General features: G+C 44.2%; 1 protein-coding gene across 1 annotated transcript in view; it reads left to right on the plus strand.

The window, feature by feature from the left end:
• ZNRF3 (zinc and ring finger 3) overlaps window positions 1–18,074 on the plus strand; it is a 192,221-nt gene that overhangs the window by 117,765 nt on the left and 56,382 nt on the right. Inside the window, exon 2 of the mRNA XM_073558769.1 lies at window positions 16,720–16,845. Coding sequence (XP_073414870.1) covers window positions 16,720–16,845 — 126 coding nt within the window. The remainder of the gene's footprint in view (window positions 1–16,719; window positions 16,846–18,074) is intronic.

The raw sequence follows: 18,074 nt of genomic DNA on the forward strand, positions 1-18,074 counted from the left end.
CCGGAAATCAGACAGTGAAACTTGGAGATATATTACACCACATCGGAAAATGTATCTAGGTTGGTGTTCGTCAGGAGAAAGTATTACCATGTACCTTCATTACCATCATTATGTGTCATATCATCCCTTACCGTCTGCCTTCCATTCACATTGCCCGGAGTGACACTTGTTAGCTGCAGCTGGCAGCACCTCATTCCATTCATTTCTTTTGTTTTGGTTTTATGCCATGTAAAACAAGGACGCTGACAACTGCAAGTCCAACCACTCCTTAATCCAAGCTGCGATCCTTCTGGTATAATGGGGACCATACATATCTAACATGAATTGTCTTCATGCAGCCAAACTATAGATAAAATCTGTTTTTTTTTTTTTGTTTTTTTTAAAGGCTGGCTTTAGTATTTATTATCCTGTGATTTAAAGGCAGATTCACATTGAGGGCAATTTTTTTATTTTATTTTTTTTAGCACAAAATCTAGCAATAAGAGTTTGTTCTTACATGTTTCATATTCAGCAGACTGTCCAAATGAAACATTTGCTGCCTATTGCAGAAACTTTGTGTGTGATTTTGTAAAATTTCATACACGCACTGGAGAGAAAATCCACAGCTTGCTAATAATTCATGCAAATTTTTCAGTGTAAAATCTGCATTAAATCTGCAGAATCTCGATAGCAAAAATCTGCACCACTTGATGCCTTGGCCCCTGCAGATTTGCTAGTGTAAAAATTATGTATCAGAAACGCACATTGTGGATCCATCCAAATATTTTTGAGCAAAAGTGTAAAGGAAAAACTTTTGTAGCTTTGTGTTTATTTTGCTTGTATTAAAAACTGTGTAAAAAGGACATGTAACTCCATAAATTTGTAAAAAGGATGCACATCTCCGATGGCTTGGGCCATCAGTCAGACCTAAAACCTTAAAAGGCGTTATCCAGGATTATTTATTTTCTTTCAACGTGCCTAAGAACTAACAGGCACGTAGCTGCTAACTTTACACCTGGCACCGATCCCTGCTAGCACAGATTGGTCACAGACTGCTCCTGCCGGCGATTCAGCGACTTCCGCTGATGTCACTTCGACAGAGCGGCTCTGTTGACAGAACATCACAGCTTATGTCATGCTGATTGACAGCTGGCTCCCTGCTGCCTCACTGCAGGGAGCCAGCTGTCAATCAGCATGATGTCAACAGTCATGCCCCACCGACAGAGCAGCCTGGAAGAAGAGCTGATCTGTTGACATGGAGCAGTTGAATCGAAAGCAGGAGCGGTCTTCGACCATGGAGCTTGGTAGAACATGCAGGTAGTAACTACTTGCCTATTAGTAAGAAAAAAAATTGTCATGGGCAACTCCTTTAAGTGCCCACACCTACAATCATAATGTTTCTTTAATGGGCAAGTACGGTACATTAATAATGCCATGGATTTTTAGCTAAATAGACAATTGGACATGTTTGCCAAGCAGCAGCAGGTGACTTCTTCGAAGTCTCATTTTAAAATAGGAGGTAGATTCTCTCAAACCTTCATTATTTCTGCCCTGAAATGTCTTTGACAGTGGTGGGTCTGTTGTGTGTTGGGTTTTGCTCTCTGTGTGGTTTACGATCACATCTTTAGACTACTTGCACCTGTAATTTAAATTACGGAGAAGCTCCGGTTTATAATTAAAATTCCCCATAATCCTTGTACCATAACAGGTTTAACCTCAGACAATGCGCCCAACTCTGCCCATTGTGACAAAGAGGAAATGTTTTGTCTTACGATGAAAAAGCCGTGCTGGCAGCGGACATGATAAAAAGGAAACGTTATTGGGTAGAACACAAATATGTGTCTCTTTAATGCTGCTCACTTCCAAGCTGAACAAGACAATGGTAATTATTGTACCTGTCCCTTGGTGCTTTTGATGCCTTATAAAGACCCAGTGTTGGCAGTGCCAACACAAACTGATAAGGTGGTCCAACCAGTCAGGTTACTCGCCATTAACCCTTGCGGTGTTTAAGAGGACACTCAATATTTTGCAGTAAAGAAGGATTTGATTTAAACAATGAACACTTTACATAAAGACTTGCCCATGCCTTATACAATTCATACATTGGCTTTTTTGAATTTTTTCTTGCCAATAGGTAGAAATGTCTTAGATTTGTTACATTCATCAATATACAATATATATGATATATCTAGCACCTGAGTCTGAACAAATAAGGCGATCCCCCCTAGGAACATATAGGTGGTCTTCAGTCATTAATGCTTGTGAGACAGTCTTATCATGTCAGTAGCATACACATCAAAATTTGATCTATAGGGACAAAAAGAATCCTATTGAATTATTTGCACCTGTTATTGATGCAGTTGTGCCGCTACCTATTCATCCCCTTCTATTGAGGTCACCTTTTTTTTTCCAATTTGTGCAGTTTTTCTTTTGTAGCAGAGTTTCTACACCATACAATCCTCTCTGTTCAGAAGCCACCATATTTCATCCTATAATGTTTTTTTTTTTTATATTTGCCATGTAGTTTACATTTCCAGTTTTAGGAACTCGTCTGGTTGAGAATTGTTCTAGGCATTTGAGTAATGTCTGCAAATGCGATTTAAAATCACTTCCTGTAATTAGTGTCATTTTCTGTCTGTTGACCATGTCTTAGTTGGGTGTGAAAAGATGATCGGAGCTGTTCTGTGTGAGTGCCATATTGAGATGAAAAGAAACTGGACAAAATATTTGCGGTGTAAGCCTAGTGATATGAACTTTAATACTTGTGTGAAATGTCTTACAGAAACTTTCCATTGACTGAATGTGAACACCACCGTCCACTCGTCATAAAATAGCATCTACATGTAGGTCATGAACGACTTTTAGATTATGGGTCCATCACTATTTGTATTTTCTCCACGGTAAAAAAAAAATAGTAAATTGGGCTCCATTCAGGCATCTGTGTTTTGTTTGTGTTATTTTTAGGATCAAGTTTTTCACGGACCCAGACTTAAGTATGAGATTTTGTTCTATGGCCTAGATCAAAGTTGGACGTGTCTATTTTTTTCAATTTATTTTTTGTGGATACTTGGTCCACAAAAACGCATACACATGAACAGCACCAAAGACCAGTGGTCCCCAGCCATTCTTACCTTCAGAGCCACATCCAGCACCTTCCATTACTGGTATAAGGAAAGGCAGACTAAGCTTACCCACTGAAGGTGCACCAAGGTACACAAAGACCTTGCACCCTCATTCCTTATACAGTGGGGAAAAAAGTATTTAGTCAGCCACCCATTGTGCAAGTTCTCCCACTTAAAAAGATGAGAGACCTGTAATTGGCATCACTACTCTAGAGGAGATCTTCAATAGTTTTACTGTGTTCATTTTATTGTCGGCTCACTGAATGGGAGTTGTATCAAAGGAGTATGAGACGCTTATTTATGAGATAACTTTTTATATAAAATACTCCATCTTTTAAAGGCCTAAAAGTGGGATCTTAACATATTATATATACATCTCATTATACTATGAGGGATGTAGTCTTGTGGTGTGTCTGGTTCCTCTTTTCCTTGTTGGAGGACATTCAAGAGGCTGTCCCATACACTTTAGGTCAAGCTTGAAAAAAATCGGCAGATTCTATTGTGGATGGCCAACTTTAACCTTACAATTGACCCTACTGTAGAAGCAGAGTACCCATTACTTGTCCTGCTTAGATTTGTTCCTAGAGTTCTAGACTCTACAATATTTTGTCAATTTGTGACTTATATACCTTATATACTGTATAATGGGTGTCTTTTATAGATTTAATTTAATGGATCTAAAATTAAAGAAAACTCCCAAGAGTTTAAGATATATATTTTTTTAAAAATGACTTTTAGATGAATAGTGTCATATTTTCGTAAGAACGTGCTAGTTGGATCTTGCGGATTTATGCATGCTCTACATGAATGATGCATAGGTCAGGGCATAGGGCTCTCTTTAATAAGTTCATTGTAATAATTGCTATTGGAAATATCTGAGTTTAGGTATCATTTCTATGGGGGTGCTGATATGGTGAGAATGCTTGGATCAATAGCAGAGCTGTCTGTGCTGATAACTGGGGGATAAAGGAGATTTGAAATGAAAGTGGAACTTGTCATACAAATTTGTGACCCATGAGAAAGATTGGAGGACAATAATTTGCCTCGGTTTCTGCTACTCACCCTGTGCACTCTCCCTGCCAACGTCCCAATGCACAAAACTCTCTTTTTCCCCCCCTTTGTTTTGTCTTTATCAAGCTAATCGGATTAAAGGCTCAAACATTTCAAAGAAACTTCAGAGGCCCCTTTAAGATTGCCCTCCCTTCTCCCCTTTTTTTTCTTTTTTGAGCTTGCGCATCTCTTCCCCTAAATATTGGTGAAGAAGAAAATAACTTTTTATGTTAAGCCTAATATTTTTAACAAAATAATTAATAATCCTTGCTGCATATGTGAAGATGATCACTATTTAGACCAGTACCATGACTAAAATTAATCCCTTCACATTTTATTTTCTCTTTTTTTTCTAGTATTCCACCAATCTATCAATTCATTAAATTAACTTATCTCCTTTAGGCTGCATTTTCATGTCATAGTAACTACAGAATAAAGTTTCACAGCAAAAAAAAACCGTGCTCCACATCTGCAAAGTGTGAACACAGTCTTATACTTATCAGTATCATCACTGCTATTCTGGTGGGCAGTGATTAGCGGATGATTAATAAAAGCACTCCAATCAAAGTTTTATCATCTTAATATATTGCAGTCATCATATTTTATAGCACTTTGTACTTACAATTGCTCATTTTGCCTTTCTACACAGTAAATTCTGTTTTCCTTCATGTCTATGACATCACGTGATTGAAAACTGACTAGCTGAATCCTACTAAGCTCTATGTAGAAACAGCAGGGCAATTTTCCCTGCATGAGTCATAAGTCACAGCAAAAGTGCCTGGCAGGGGAGGTGAGGGAGAAGCTGGGCCAAGAGTTGAAGGAGTTGTCCACTACTAGGACAACCCCTTCTTAAACTAAATGTTCGGCCCCGATAAAAAAAAACCAAAGCCAATACCCACCTCCCGTGCTGGTGCTGTTCCCGCGGTGGCGGCACTCGCTCTCACTTGGGCTGTGATGCGGTGAAATGACACGTGATGCTGGCACCCAATCAGCGCTGGCGTCACTGTCCCTGTTTTCGGACAACCTGAACATGAGGAAGTCCGAGATAAGCTGCAGTCCTGACTTCCTGTTAATGTTCAGTTTGTCCGAAGGCTGAATCAGTGACGCTAACGCTGATTGGGTGCCGGCGTCACGTGTCACAACACCGCATCACAGCCCTGGGGAGAGCGAGTGCTGACACCGTTGGAACGGCGCCGGGAACGAATATGAGTATAGGCTTTATTATTTTATCGGGAGCAAACATTTAATTTAAGAAGTGGTTGTCCTAGTGGTGGACAACCCTTTAAAGATTGGAATGATTTTTGCAGGTAAAAAAAAACACTTCCTGTTTCTACATAGAGCAGAGAAAAGTGAACAATTTACTGGGTAGAAAGGCAAAAATAGCAGTTGTAAGTACACAGTGCTAATATGATGATTGCAATATATTAAGAGGACAAAAACTTTGATGGGAGGAGGAGGAGTGCTTCTTTAAACAGATGAGTGAGTTGCCCATAAAATTTCTTTGTTCTCGGTAACACATGTCCTATTTACAGCAGCACATTGATTTTTAAAGAAGTCTCAGCAAATATTTATTCTGTAGTCCCTCCTAATTATGTACAACCCCAATTACAAAAAAGCTGAAACACGGTAAAATATAATAACGAGAATGCAATGATATTGATGGCAGCAACACAAACAAGAAACATTGGGACAGGGTTAACACAAGTAAGTAGTACTAATGAAAAAAAGCTGGAGGGCTTATTTTTGGCACGGTGTATTTTAGAGGGCAACAATTGTGTAGCCATTTCAGAAAAATAATTTCCAGCGTAAAATGGCAAAGACTTTGAATATCACATCATATATAGCACATAATATCATCAGAAGATTAAGAGATTTTGGAGAAATCCATGTGCCTAAGGGACAAGACCAACGGTCGATAATGGATACTTAAGATGTATTGACCCACAGGCAGCACAGCATTAAAATGATGCCAATCACTGCATGGACACCGGAATATTTCCAGAAATCGTTCTGTGTGAACACAGTTCACCTTGCCACCCACAAATGTAAGTTGTCAATCATGCAAAGAAGAAGCCATACGTTATCCCTCTCCAGAATTTCTGCAGTGTTCTCTGGACCAAAGCTTGTTTCAAACAGACTGATAGAAATCTGTTATGTGGTCAGATGTGCTTGGGACTAAAGAGGAGATCATCCACCATGTTATCACTGCACAGCGCAAATCCCTGCATCTATGATAGTATGGGGTCACATCTTGAAAGACATATCAACGCTGAGCATCACATAAAGGTTTTAGGTACAGAGGTTTAGCTATATGTACATAGTTACATATTCTCCCGGACAACATCTACCGTATTTTAGGGATGACCTTCTAGACAATTCTAGACCACATACTGCATCCGTCACAACAGCTTGATTTCAAGGAAGAGGAGTATGAGTGATTAACTGACCGCCTGCAGTCCAGACCTTTCACCAATAGAAAACATTTGGAACGAAAAAAAATGGCAAAAACCACTCCGGGCCGTCAAGCAGCTCGAACATAAAGGTCCCTTTACATTTAGCGATGCACCAGCGATCCCGGCAAGGATGCGACCTGGTCAGGATCGCTGGTGCATCACTAAATGGTTGCTAATGAGCTGCCATACAGGCAGATCTCACAGCGATGCAGCAGCGATACAGCGGTCGTTACTTACCTTTCAGACGCGGCGATCCTGACGTCCTCCCGCCCACGTCCACGCGTCGCTCGTTGGCGCCAGCAGGAAGCGCCCGACGAGAAATGGAGCTGTGCGATCTCGCGCGATCATCAACAGACAGTGGGGGAGCCGGTCGGAGGTAAGTATCACACGTACCGATATCGCTAGCAATATCGCTGCTACGTCACCAAATCGGTGACGGTTTAGCGATATTGCTAGCGATATCGCTATGTGTAAACCCCCTTTACACCAAACAAGAATAAGACAACATTCATCTTCAGCAATTATTCTCTTCACTTTCCAGACATTTACAAACTGTTGTAAAAAAAAAGGTGGGATGCTACAGTAATAGACCTGGTCCTATCCCAGCTTTTTTGAGATGTGTCGCTGCCATCAATTTCTAAGTGAGTTAGTTTTTTTTTTTCAAATGAAATAGAAGTGAGTAACCTTCCCCTTCTAATCTCTCTTGCATATTCTGTTGTGAATGAAATATGACTATAAGAGATTTCCAAATCATTGCATTATTGTTTTCTTTATATTTTCCAGTGCGTGCCAACTTTTTTTTGATCTGGGGCTGTATGTAATGGTGTATTAGGGTATTATAATACTTGCTGATTGCTGTCTTTCCCGGTTTCCAACACCGCTCTGTTCTTCTGGCCCACGTGACTTGAAATCAGACAATGCAGCTCACCCAGATGTTTGTGTGGGCCAGAAGTCGCTCTCACACTGTAAGTCAATAGAGCTTCGTTCTGAGCATAATAGACTTAAAGTGGTAAAGTAGCTACTGCGCCACGCAGTAGATGTTATAGCTCCACGCAGTAGATGCTACCGCTCCACGCAGTAGATGTTACCGCTCCATGCAGTAGATGCTAACGCTTCACGCAATAATGTTACCGCTTCACGCAGTAGATGCTACCGCTCCACGCAGTAGATGCTACCGCTCCACGCAGTAGATGCTACCGCTCCACGCAGTAGATGCTACCGCACCACGCAGTAGATGTTACCGCACCACGCAGTAGATGTTACCGCACCACGCAGTAGATGTTACCGCTCCACGCAGTAGATGTTACCGCTCCACGCAGTAGATGCTACCGTTCCTTGCAGTAGATGTTACCGCTCCACGCAGTAGATGTTACCGCTCCACGCAGTAGATGTTACCGCTCCACGCAGTAGATGCTACCGCTCCACGCAGTAGATGTTACCTCTCCACGCAGTAGATGTTACCGCTCCACACAGTAGATGCTACCGCACCACGCAGTAGATGCTACCGTACCACGCAGTAGATGTTACCGCACCACGCAGTAGATGTTACCGCTCCACGCAGTAGATGTTACCGCTCCACGCAGTAGATGCTACCGTTCCTTGCAGTAGATGTTACCGCTCCACGCAGTAGATGTTACCGCTCCACGCAGTAGATGTTACCGCTCCACGCAGTAGATGCTACCGCTCCACGCAGTAGATGTTACCTCTCCACGCAGTAGATGTTACCGCTCCACACAGTAGATGCTACCGCACCACGCAGTAGATGCTACCGTACCATGCAGTAGATGTTACCGCACCACGCAGTAGATGTTACTGCTCCATGCAATAATGTTACCGCTGCACACAGTAGATGCTACCGCTCCACACAGTAGATGCTACCGCTCCATGCAGTAGATGCTACCGCTCCATGCAGTAGATGCTACCACTCCACGCAGTAGATGCTACCGCTCCACGCAGTAGATGCTACCGCTCCACGCAGTAGATGTTACCGCTCCACGCAATAATGTTACCGCTCAACGCATTAGACGATACCGCTCCACGCATTAGATGCTACCGCTCCACGCAATAATGTTACCGCTCCACGCAGTAGATGCTACCGCTCCACGCAGTAGATGTTAGCGCTCCACGCAAAAATATTGTTACCGCTCCACACATTAGATGATACCGCTCCACGCAGTAGATGTTACCGCTCCACGCAATAATGTTACCGCTCCACACAGTAGATGCTACCGCTCCACACAGTAGATGCTACCGCTCCACACAGTAGATGCTACTGCTCCATGCAGTAGATGCTACCACTCCACGCAGTAGATGCTACCGCTCCACGCAGTAGAAGTTACCACTCCACGCAATAATGTTACCGCTCAACGCATTAGACGATACCGCTCCACGCATTAGATGCTACCGCTCCACGCAATAATGTTACCGCTCCACGCAGTAGATGCTACCGCTCCACGCAGTAGATGTTACCGCTCCACGCAATAATGTTACCGCTCCACGCATTAGATGTTACCGCTCCACGCAATAATGCTACCGCTCCACACAGTAGATGCTACCGCTCCACACAGTAGATGCTACCGCTCCATGCAGTAGATGCTACCACTCCACGCAGTAGATGCTACCACTCCACGCAGTAGATGTTACCGCTCCACGCAATAATGTTACCGCTCAACGCATTAGATGATACCGCTCCACGCATTAGATTCTACCGCTCCACGCAATAATGTTACCGCTCCACGCAGTAGATGCTACCGCTCCACGCAGTAGATGTTACCGCTCCACGCAGTAGATGCTACCACTCCACGCAGTAGATGTTACCGCTCCACACAGTAGATGCTACCGCACCACGCAGTAGATGTTACCGCTCCACGCAATAATGTTACCGCTCCACACATTAGATGATACCGCTCCACGCAGTAGATGTTACCGCTCCACGCAATAATGTTACCGCTCCACACATTAGATGATACCGCTCCACGCAGTAGATGTTACCGCTCCACGCAGTAGATGCTACCGTTCCACGCAATAATGTTACCGTTCCATGCAGTAGATGCTACCGCACCACGCAGTAGATGTTACCGCTCCACGCAGTAGATGTTACCGCTCCACGCAGTAGATGCTACCGCTCCACACAGTAGAGGCTACTGCACCACGCACTAGATGTTACCGCTCCATGCAGTAGATGTTATCGCTCCATGCAGTAGATGCTACCTCTCCACGCAGTAGTTGCTACCGCTCCACGCATTAGATGATACCACACCATGCAGTAGATGTTACCGCTGAATGCAGTAGATGTTATCGCTCCGTGCAGTAGATGTTACCGCGCCACGCAGTAGATGCTACCGCTCCACACAGTAGATGCTACCGCTCCATGCAGTAGATGCTACCACTCCGTGCAGTAGATGCTACCACTCCGTGCAGTAGATGTTACCGCTCCACGCAATAATGTTACCGCTCAACGCATTAGATGATACCGCTCCACGCATTAGATTCTACCGCTCCACGCAATAATGTTACCGCTCCACGCAGTAGATGCTACCGCTCCACGCAGTAGATGTTACCGCTCCACGCAGTAGATGCTACCGCTCCACGCAGTAGATGTTACCGCTCCACACAGTAGATGCTACCGCACCACGCAGTAGATGTTACCGCTCCACGCAATAATGTTACCGCTCCACACATTAGATGATACCGCTCCACGCAGTAGATGTTACCGCTCCACGCAATAATGTTACCGCTCCACACATTAGATGATACCGCTCCACGCAATAGATGCTACCGTTCCACGCAATAATGTTACCGTTCCATGCAGTAGATGCTACCGCACCACGCAGTAGATGTTACCGCTCCACGCAGTAGATGTTACCGCTCCACGCAGTAGATGCTACCGCTCCACACAGTAGAGGCTACTGCACCACGCACTAGATGTTACCGCTCCATGCAGTAGATGTTATCGCTCCATGCAGTAGATGCTACCTCTCCACGCAGTAGTTGCTACCGCTCCACGCATTAGATGATACCACACCATGCAGTAGATGTTACCGCTGAATGCAGTAGATGTTATCGCTCCGTGCAGTAGATGTTACCGCGCCACGCAGTAGATGTTATCGCTCCATGCAGTAGATGTTACCGCGCCACGCAGTAGATGTTACCGCTGAATGCAGTAGATGTTATCGCTCCGTGCAGTAGATGTTACCGCGCCACACAGTAGATGTTACCGCTCCACGCAGTAGATGTTACCGCTGAATGCAGTAGATGTTACCGCTCCGCGCAGTAGATGCTACCACTCCACGCAGTAGATGTTACCGCTCTACGTAGTAGATGTTACCGCCAGGGCTGTGAAGTCGGAGTCGTGGAGTCGGAGTCGGTGCTCATTTTGGTGGAGTCGGAGTCGGAGTTGGAGTCGGTATAAAATGGACCGACTCCGACTCCTAAAATATATAATAAATTGGGTACAGTAGTTCAATGCAGAATATGCTGAATATTTTTTCATAGGAATTTGGGAAAGTTATGAATTGTCCTATAAATGACTGTTCTATTCCTGATCTAAGGCTACATTCACACACAGCGTTTTTCCTGCGTTTTTTGAGGATACGTTTTTCAGTTGCAAAAGCAGATCAGCTTTTTAAAAAACTGCATCACCTGAAAGGTTTTTGAGCTCATAGATAATGTTTTCAATAGCAAAAGCAGATTAAAAATCTGCTCTATCTATCCATTTATCCATATCTGTCTATCCATATCTTATCTGTACCAAAAAGAATGAAAGCCGGATCGCACACAGACTAACACTCCTTTTATTTAGCACCAATCAGGTACACCTCATAGCTGCCCAAAAGAACGCCCAGGACAGGCATTGCTCGTCTTCAGTAACATCAACTGATAGTTGGAATAAATAGACTGCATTCATCACCACATCTTCTTAAGGTGCAGGCTTTATTTTCAAGTGTAGGGGTGTGAAGTATGAGGTTCTGCAGCAGTTGAGGTGTGCAGTATGAAATTCTGCGGAACAGTATGAGATTCTGCCCCCCCCCCGTTTGATCCTGGCAACGCCCATAGTGTGAATGTAGCCTGAGGATCTAGGCTTTATCTTAGCCGAGATAAGTCATAGTGTGTGTGTATGTGTGTGTATATATATATATATATATATATATATACACACAGTACAGACCAAAAGTTTGGACACACCTTCTCAATCAAAGAGTTTTCTTTATTTTCATGACTATGAAAATTGTAGATTCACTCTGAAGGCATCAAGACTATGAATTAACACATGTGGAATTATATAATTAACAGAAAAGTGTGAAACAACTGAAAATACTGTATGTCTTATATTCTAGGTTCTTCAAAGTAGCCACCTTTTGCTTTGATTTCTGCTTTGCACACTCTTGGCATTCTCTTGATGAGCTTCAAGAGGTAGTCACCGGAAATGGTTTTCACTTCACAGGTGTGCTCTGTCAGGTTTAATAAGTGGGATTTCCTGCCTTATAAATGGGGTTGGGACCATCAGTTGTGTTGTGAAGAAGTCTGGTGGATACACAGGTGATAGTCCTACTGAATAGACTGTTAGAATTTGTATTATGGCAAGAAAAAAGCAGCTGAGTAAAGAAAAACGAGTGGCCATCATTACTTTAAGAAATAAAGGTCAGTCAGTCCGAAAAATTGGGAAAACTTTGAAAGTGTCCCCAAGTGCATTGGCAAAAACCATCAAGCGCTACAAAGAAACTGGCTCACATGAGGACCGCCCCAGGAAAGGAAGACCAAGAGTCACCTCTGCTGCGGAGGATAAGTTCATCCTAGTCACCAGCCTCAGAAATCGCAGGTTAACAGCAGCTCAGAATAGAGACCAGGTCAATGCCACACAGAGTTCTAGCAGCAGACACATCTCTACAACAACTGTTAAGAGGAGACTTTGTGCAGCAGGCCTTCATGGTAAAATAGCTGCTAGGAAACCACTGCTAAGGACAGGCAACAAGCAGAAGAGACTTGTTTGGGCTAGAGAACACAAGGAATGGACATTAGACCAGTGGAAATCTGTGCTTTGGTCTGATGAGTCCAAATTTGAGATCTTTGGTTCCAACCACCGTGTCTTTGTGCGACGCAGAAAAGGTGAACGGATGGACTCTACATGCCTGGTTCCCACCGTGAAGCATGGAGGAGGAGGTGTGATGGTGTGGGGGTGCTTTGCTGGTGACACTGTTGGGGATTTATTCAAAATTGAAGGCATACTGAACCAGCATGGCTACCACAGCATCTTGCAGCGGCATGCTATTCCATCCGGTTTTTGCTTAGTTGGTCCATCATTTATTTTTCAACAGGACAATGGCCTCAAACACACTTCCAGGCTGTGTAAGGGCTATTTGACCAAGAAGGAGAGTGATGGGGTGCTACGCCAGATGACCTGGCCTCCATGGTCACCAGACCTGAACCCAATCGAGATGGTTTGGGGTAAGCTGGACCGCAGAATGAAGGCAAAAGGGCCAACAAGTGCTAAGCATCTCTGGGAACTCCTTCAAGACTGTTGGAAGACCATTTCTGGTGACTACCACTTGAAGCTCATCAAGAGAATGCCAAGAGTGTGCAAAGCAGTAATGAAAGCAAAAGGTGGCTACTTTGAAGAATCTAGAATATAAGACATATTTTCAGTTGTTTCACACTTTTTTGTTAATTATATAATTCCACATGTGTTAATTCATTGTTTTGATGCCTTCAGAATGAATCTACAATTTTCATAGTCATGAAAATAAAGAAAACTCTTTGAATGAGAAGGTGTGTCCAAACTTTGGTCTGTACCGTATACATGTACATGTATACAGTGTATTACATATTTACAATTTATTACAGTTTTTTGTGTTCTAAAGTTGTATTCCAATAAATAGATATTATGTTCTATCTAAATATCTTGATTATTGGATCATAGAAATGATTACATGTCTGATGTTCACATTGTACTACAATAAATTTTTCACTTAAATATAAGCAATATATGTGGGAGTCTGTGTAAGGGAAATTGAGGAGTCGGAGTCGCAGGTTTGGCTTACCGACTCCACAGCCCTGGTTACCACCGCTCCACGCAGTAGATGCTACCACTCCATGCAGTAGATGCTACCGCTCCACGCAATAATGTTACCGCTCCACGCAGTAGATGCTACCGCTCCACGCAGTAGTTGCTATCGCTCCACGCATTAGATAATACCGCTCCACGCAGTAGATGTTACCGCTCCACGCAGTAGATGTTACCGCTCCACGCAGTAGATGTTACCGGTCCACGCAGTAGATGTTACCGGTCCACGCAGTAGATGTTACCGCTCCATGCAATAATGTTACCGCTCCACGCAGTAGATGTTACCGCTCCACATAGTAGATGTTACCGCTCCACGTAGTAGATGTTACCGCTCCACGCATAGATGCTACCACTACATGCAGTATATGCTACCGCTCCACACAGTAGATGCTACCGCTCCACGCAGTAGATGCTACCGCTCCACGCATTAGATAATACCCCTCCACGCAGTAGATGTTACCGCTTCACGCAGTAGATGTTACCTCTCCACGCAGTGGATGCTACCGCTCCACACGTAGATGTTACCTCTCCCTGCAGTAGATGCTACCGCTCCATGCAGTAGATGATACTGCTCCACGCAGTAGATGTTACCGCTCCACGCAGTATATGCTACCGCTCCATGCAGTAGATGTTACCGCTCCACGCAGTAGATGTTACCGCTCCACGCAGTAGATGTTACCAGTCCACACAGTAGATGTTACCGCTAAACGCAGTAGATGCTACCGCTCCACGCAGTAGATGCTACCGCTCCATGTAGTAGATGTTACCGCTCCACGCAGTAGTTGCTGCCGCTCCACGCAATAATGTTACCACTCCACGCAGTAGATGTTACCGCTCCACGCAGTAGATGCTACCGCTCCACGCAATAATGTTACCGCTCCACGCAGTAGATGTTACCGCTCCACGCAGTAGATGTTACCGCACCGCGAAGTAGATGCTACCGCTCCACGCAGTAGATGTTACCGCTCCATGCAGTAGATGTTACCGCTCTACGCAGTAGAGGCTACCGCTCCACGCAGTAGATGCTACCGCTCCACGCAGTAGATGCTACCGCTCCACGCAGTAGATGCTACCGCTCCACGCAATAATGTTACCGCTCCACGCAGTAGTTGCTACCGCTCCACGCATTAGATAATACCGCTCCACGCAGTAGATGTTACCGCTCCACGCAGTAGATGGTACCCCTCCACACAGTAGATGCTACCGCTCCACGCAGTAGATGCTACCGCTCCACGCAATAATGTTACCGCTCCACGCAATAATGTTACCGCTCCACGCAGTAGATGCTACCGCTCCACGCAGTAGATGCTACCGCTCCACGCAGTAGTTGCTACCGCTCCACGCATTAGATAATACCGCTCCACGCAGTAGATGTTACCGCTCCACGCAATAATGTTACCGCTCCACGCAGTAGATGCTACCGCTCCACGCAGTAGTTGCTACCGCTCCACGCATTAGATAATACCGCTCCACGCAGTAGATGTTACCGCTCCACGCAATAATGCTACTGCTCCACGCATTAGATGTTACCGCTCCACGCAGTAGATGTTACAGCTCCACGCAGTAGATGTTACCGGTCCACGCAGTAGATGTTACCGCTCCACGCAATAATGTTACCGCTCCACGCAGTAGATGTTACCGCTCCACATAGTAGATGTTACCGCTCCACGCATAGATGCTACCACTACATGCAGTATATGCTACCGCTCCACACAGTAGATGCTACCGCTCCACGCAGTAGATGCTACCGCTCCACGCATTAGATAATACCCCTCCACGCAGTAGATGTTACCGCTTCACGCAGTAGATGTTACCTCTCCACGCAGTGGATGCTACCGCTCCACACAGTAGATATTACCTCTCCCTGCAGTAGATGCTACCGCTCCATGCAGTAGATGATACCGCTCCACGCAGTAGATGTTACCGCTCCACGCAGTATATGCTACCGCTCCATGCAGTAGATGTTACCGCTCCACGCAGTAGATGTTACCGCTCCACGCAGTAGATGTTACCACTCCACACAGTAGATGTTACCGCTAAACGCAGTAGATGCTACCGCTCCACGCAGTAGATGCTACCGCTCCATGTAGTAGATGTTACCGCTCCACGCAGTAGTTGCTGCCGCTCCATGCAATAATTTTACCACTCCACGCAGTAGATGTAAGGCTGTGTTCACACACAGCGTTTTTTTAGCGGTTTTTACCGCGGTTTTCACTATAAAACCGCTAAAAATAAGCTGCACAGTCATTTCTATGCATTTTGCACTTTTTGTGCACATTGATGTGTTTTTTACCGCGAAAAAACCGCATCGCGGTAAAAACCGCAGCATGCACATTAATTTTGCGTTTTTTTCCGCGGTTTAGGCTTCTCCCATGCTTTTAGAAACCGCTGCGGTAAAAAACGCATCAAAAACGCATCAAAACCGTGCAAAAAAACGCGCAAAAACCGCCGCGGAAAAATAGGTGCGGTTTCTGGGAAGGGATTCAGGTTTTTGTGCAGAAATTTTCTGTAACGTGTGCACTTAGCCTTACCGCTCCACGCAGTAGATGATACCGCTCCACACAGTAGATGATACCGCTCCACGCAGTAGATGATACCGCTCCACGCAGTAGATGTTACCGCTCCACGCAGTAGATGTTATCGCTCCACGCAGTACGCTTCACACAGTAGATGTTACCGCTCCATGCAGTAGATACCTCCACTCCAGACAGTGGATGCAGCACTAGAAGTCAATGAAGACAGTGATCGTCAGAAATTTAAGACACTTAGACACCATTACATATATAATTAGGACAGATTATGGAATATTGCTGAGACCATTCCTAATCCAGCTTACAAACAATTTGAACCAAAAACTGAGCTTTTTCCTCTTTCATGGGTCTGTCTAAACTGAATTCACCCAACAATCGGGAACGATGCACTCTCGTTTCAGATTATCAGCCAGTGTAATTGGGGACTTAAGTGTGTTGTTTTTTTCATTGCTATCTGAAGAACAGAATATTTGTTATATTTATGGTTTTTCACTTGCTAATTTTGCCCTCATTCTTTATCGTAGATGCATCCTTTGGGACTTTGCAATAACAACGACGAGGAAGATTTGTACGAGTATGGCTGGGTTGGAGTGGTGAAACTTGAGCAGCCTGAAATGGATCCAAAACCTTGTCTGACTGTGTTGGGAAAGGTAAGGAAGCCACAATGCCAGTGTGAACAGTACTTTGTCAAATAGCTGGTGACTCTGTTAGCTGTGCATTGACAGACGATAGGCTGAGGTAACTGCTGTTTGCTTACATTGTATTAGGAAATTGCTAGTTGAGGTTTTTTATGTAATCACTAGATCAGTGTTCCCCAACTCCAGTCCGGTCTATCACCTGAACAATGCTAAGGGAATCCTGAAAATGTGATCTGTTAGTGGTTCTCGAAGACTGGAGTTGGGGAACACTGCACTAGAATGACCCTACAACCGATCTCTGCGTATTTTTAGCATTATATGTTTTCATGTACACTCACATCATTTTTGTACTGAAGAAGAAACACACACTATTTTTCACATGTAATTACGTTGGTGTTAGACTTTTGGCAGGAAATAACATTTATTTTTGGTTTCCTCACTCCTTTAATCAATTAAATCTGATATTCATGCCTTTTCCGCTTACTTCCCTCTGGGTTTTTATAGGAGTTTAGCCAAGACTAAAAAATATTGAACTAGTTTCTTGCCACCATTCTAACACTTTTGAATTTTTTTGTACATTTTGGAGGCCTATGTTGTAGGGAGATGTTTTAAACTATGATTGATATATTCTTTCCGAAGGGTGGATGGACTGAAAGCATTGCTTGTTACATTGCAGATTGAAAATGTCCTTAATTCTTAAAAAAAACAAAAAACTTTTTTTTTTGTTGTTGTCATGGCTGACTGTAGGCAATACATTACTTGCCTGCTCTTAGATTGCCATGGTAGCAGCAACAAATTAAGCTTCCTGTGCATTGACCTCCCATCATGTACAGAAGTGATGTATCATTGTTAGTAATAGACCAGTAATCTGAATAGGGGATGCAGAAATCCATGTTTTGAGAGTTCTTTTTGCAGCAGATGTCCGTTTTTGATGGAAGCCGAGGAGATGTTAATATTTTATGACTAGTGTTGAGCATTCCGATACTGCAAATATCGGGTATCGGCCAATATTCGCTGTATTGGAATTCCGATACCGAGTACCGATATTTTTACAATATCGGATACCGGAATCGGAAGTTCCCATAATGCAATGAGCCAGTGTTGTGAAATGATGACTGCTGCTGAAATGATGTCATCATGATGCGCGGTCAGTGCGCATCATGATGCGCGGTCAGTGCGGGCCTGCCGGGGGTCTGTACGGGCCTGCCGGGGGTCTGTGCGGGCTGCCGGGGGTCTGTGCG

Source organism: Dendrobates tinctorius, unplaced genomic scaffold, assembly GCF_039654945.1.
Source record: "Dendrobates tinctorius isolate UK_male_01 unplaced genomic scaffold, ASM3965494v1 ptg000003l, whole genome shotgun sequence".
Classification (NCBI taxonomy): Eukaryota; Metazoa; Chordata; class Amphibia; order Anura; family Dendrobatidae; genus Dendrobates; species Dendrobates tinctorius.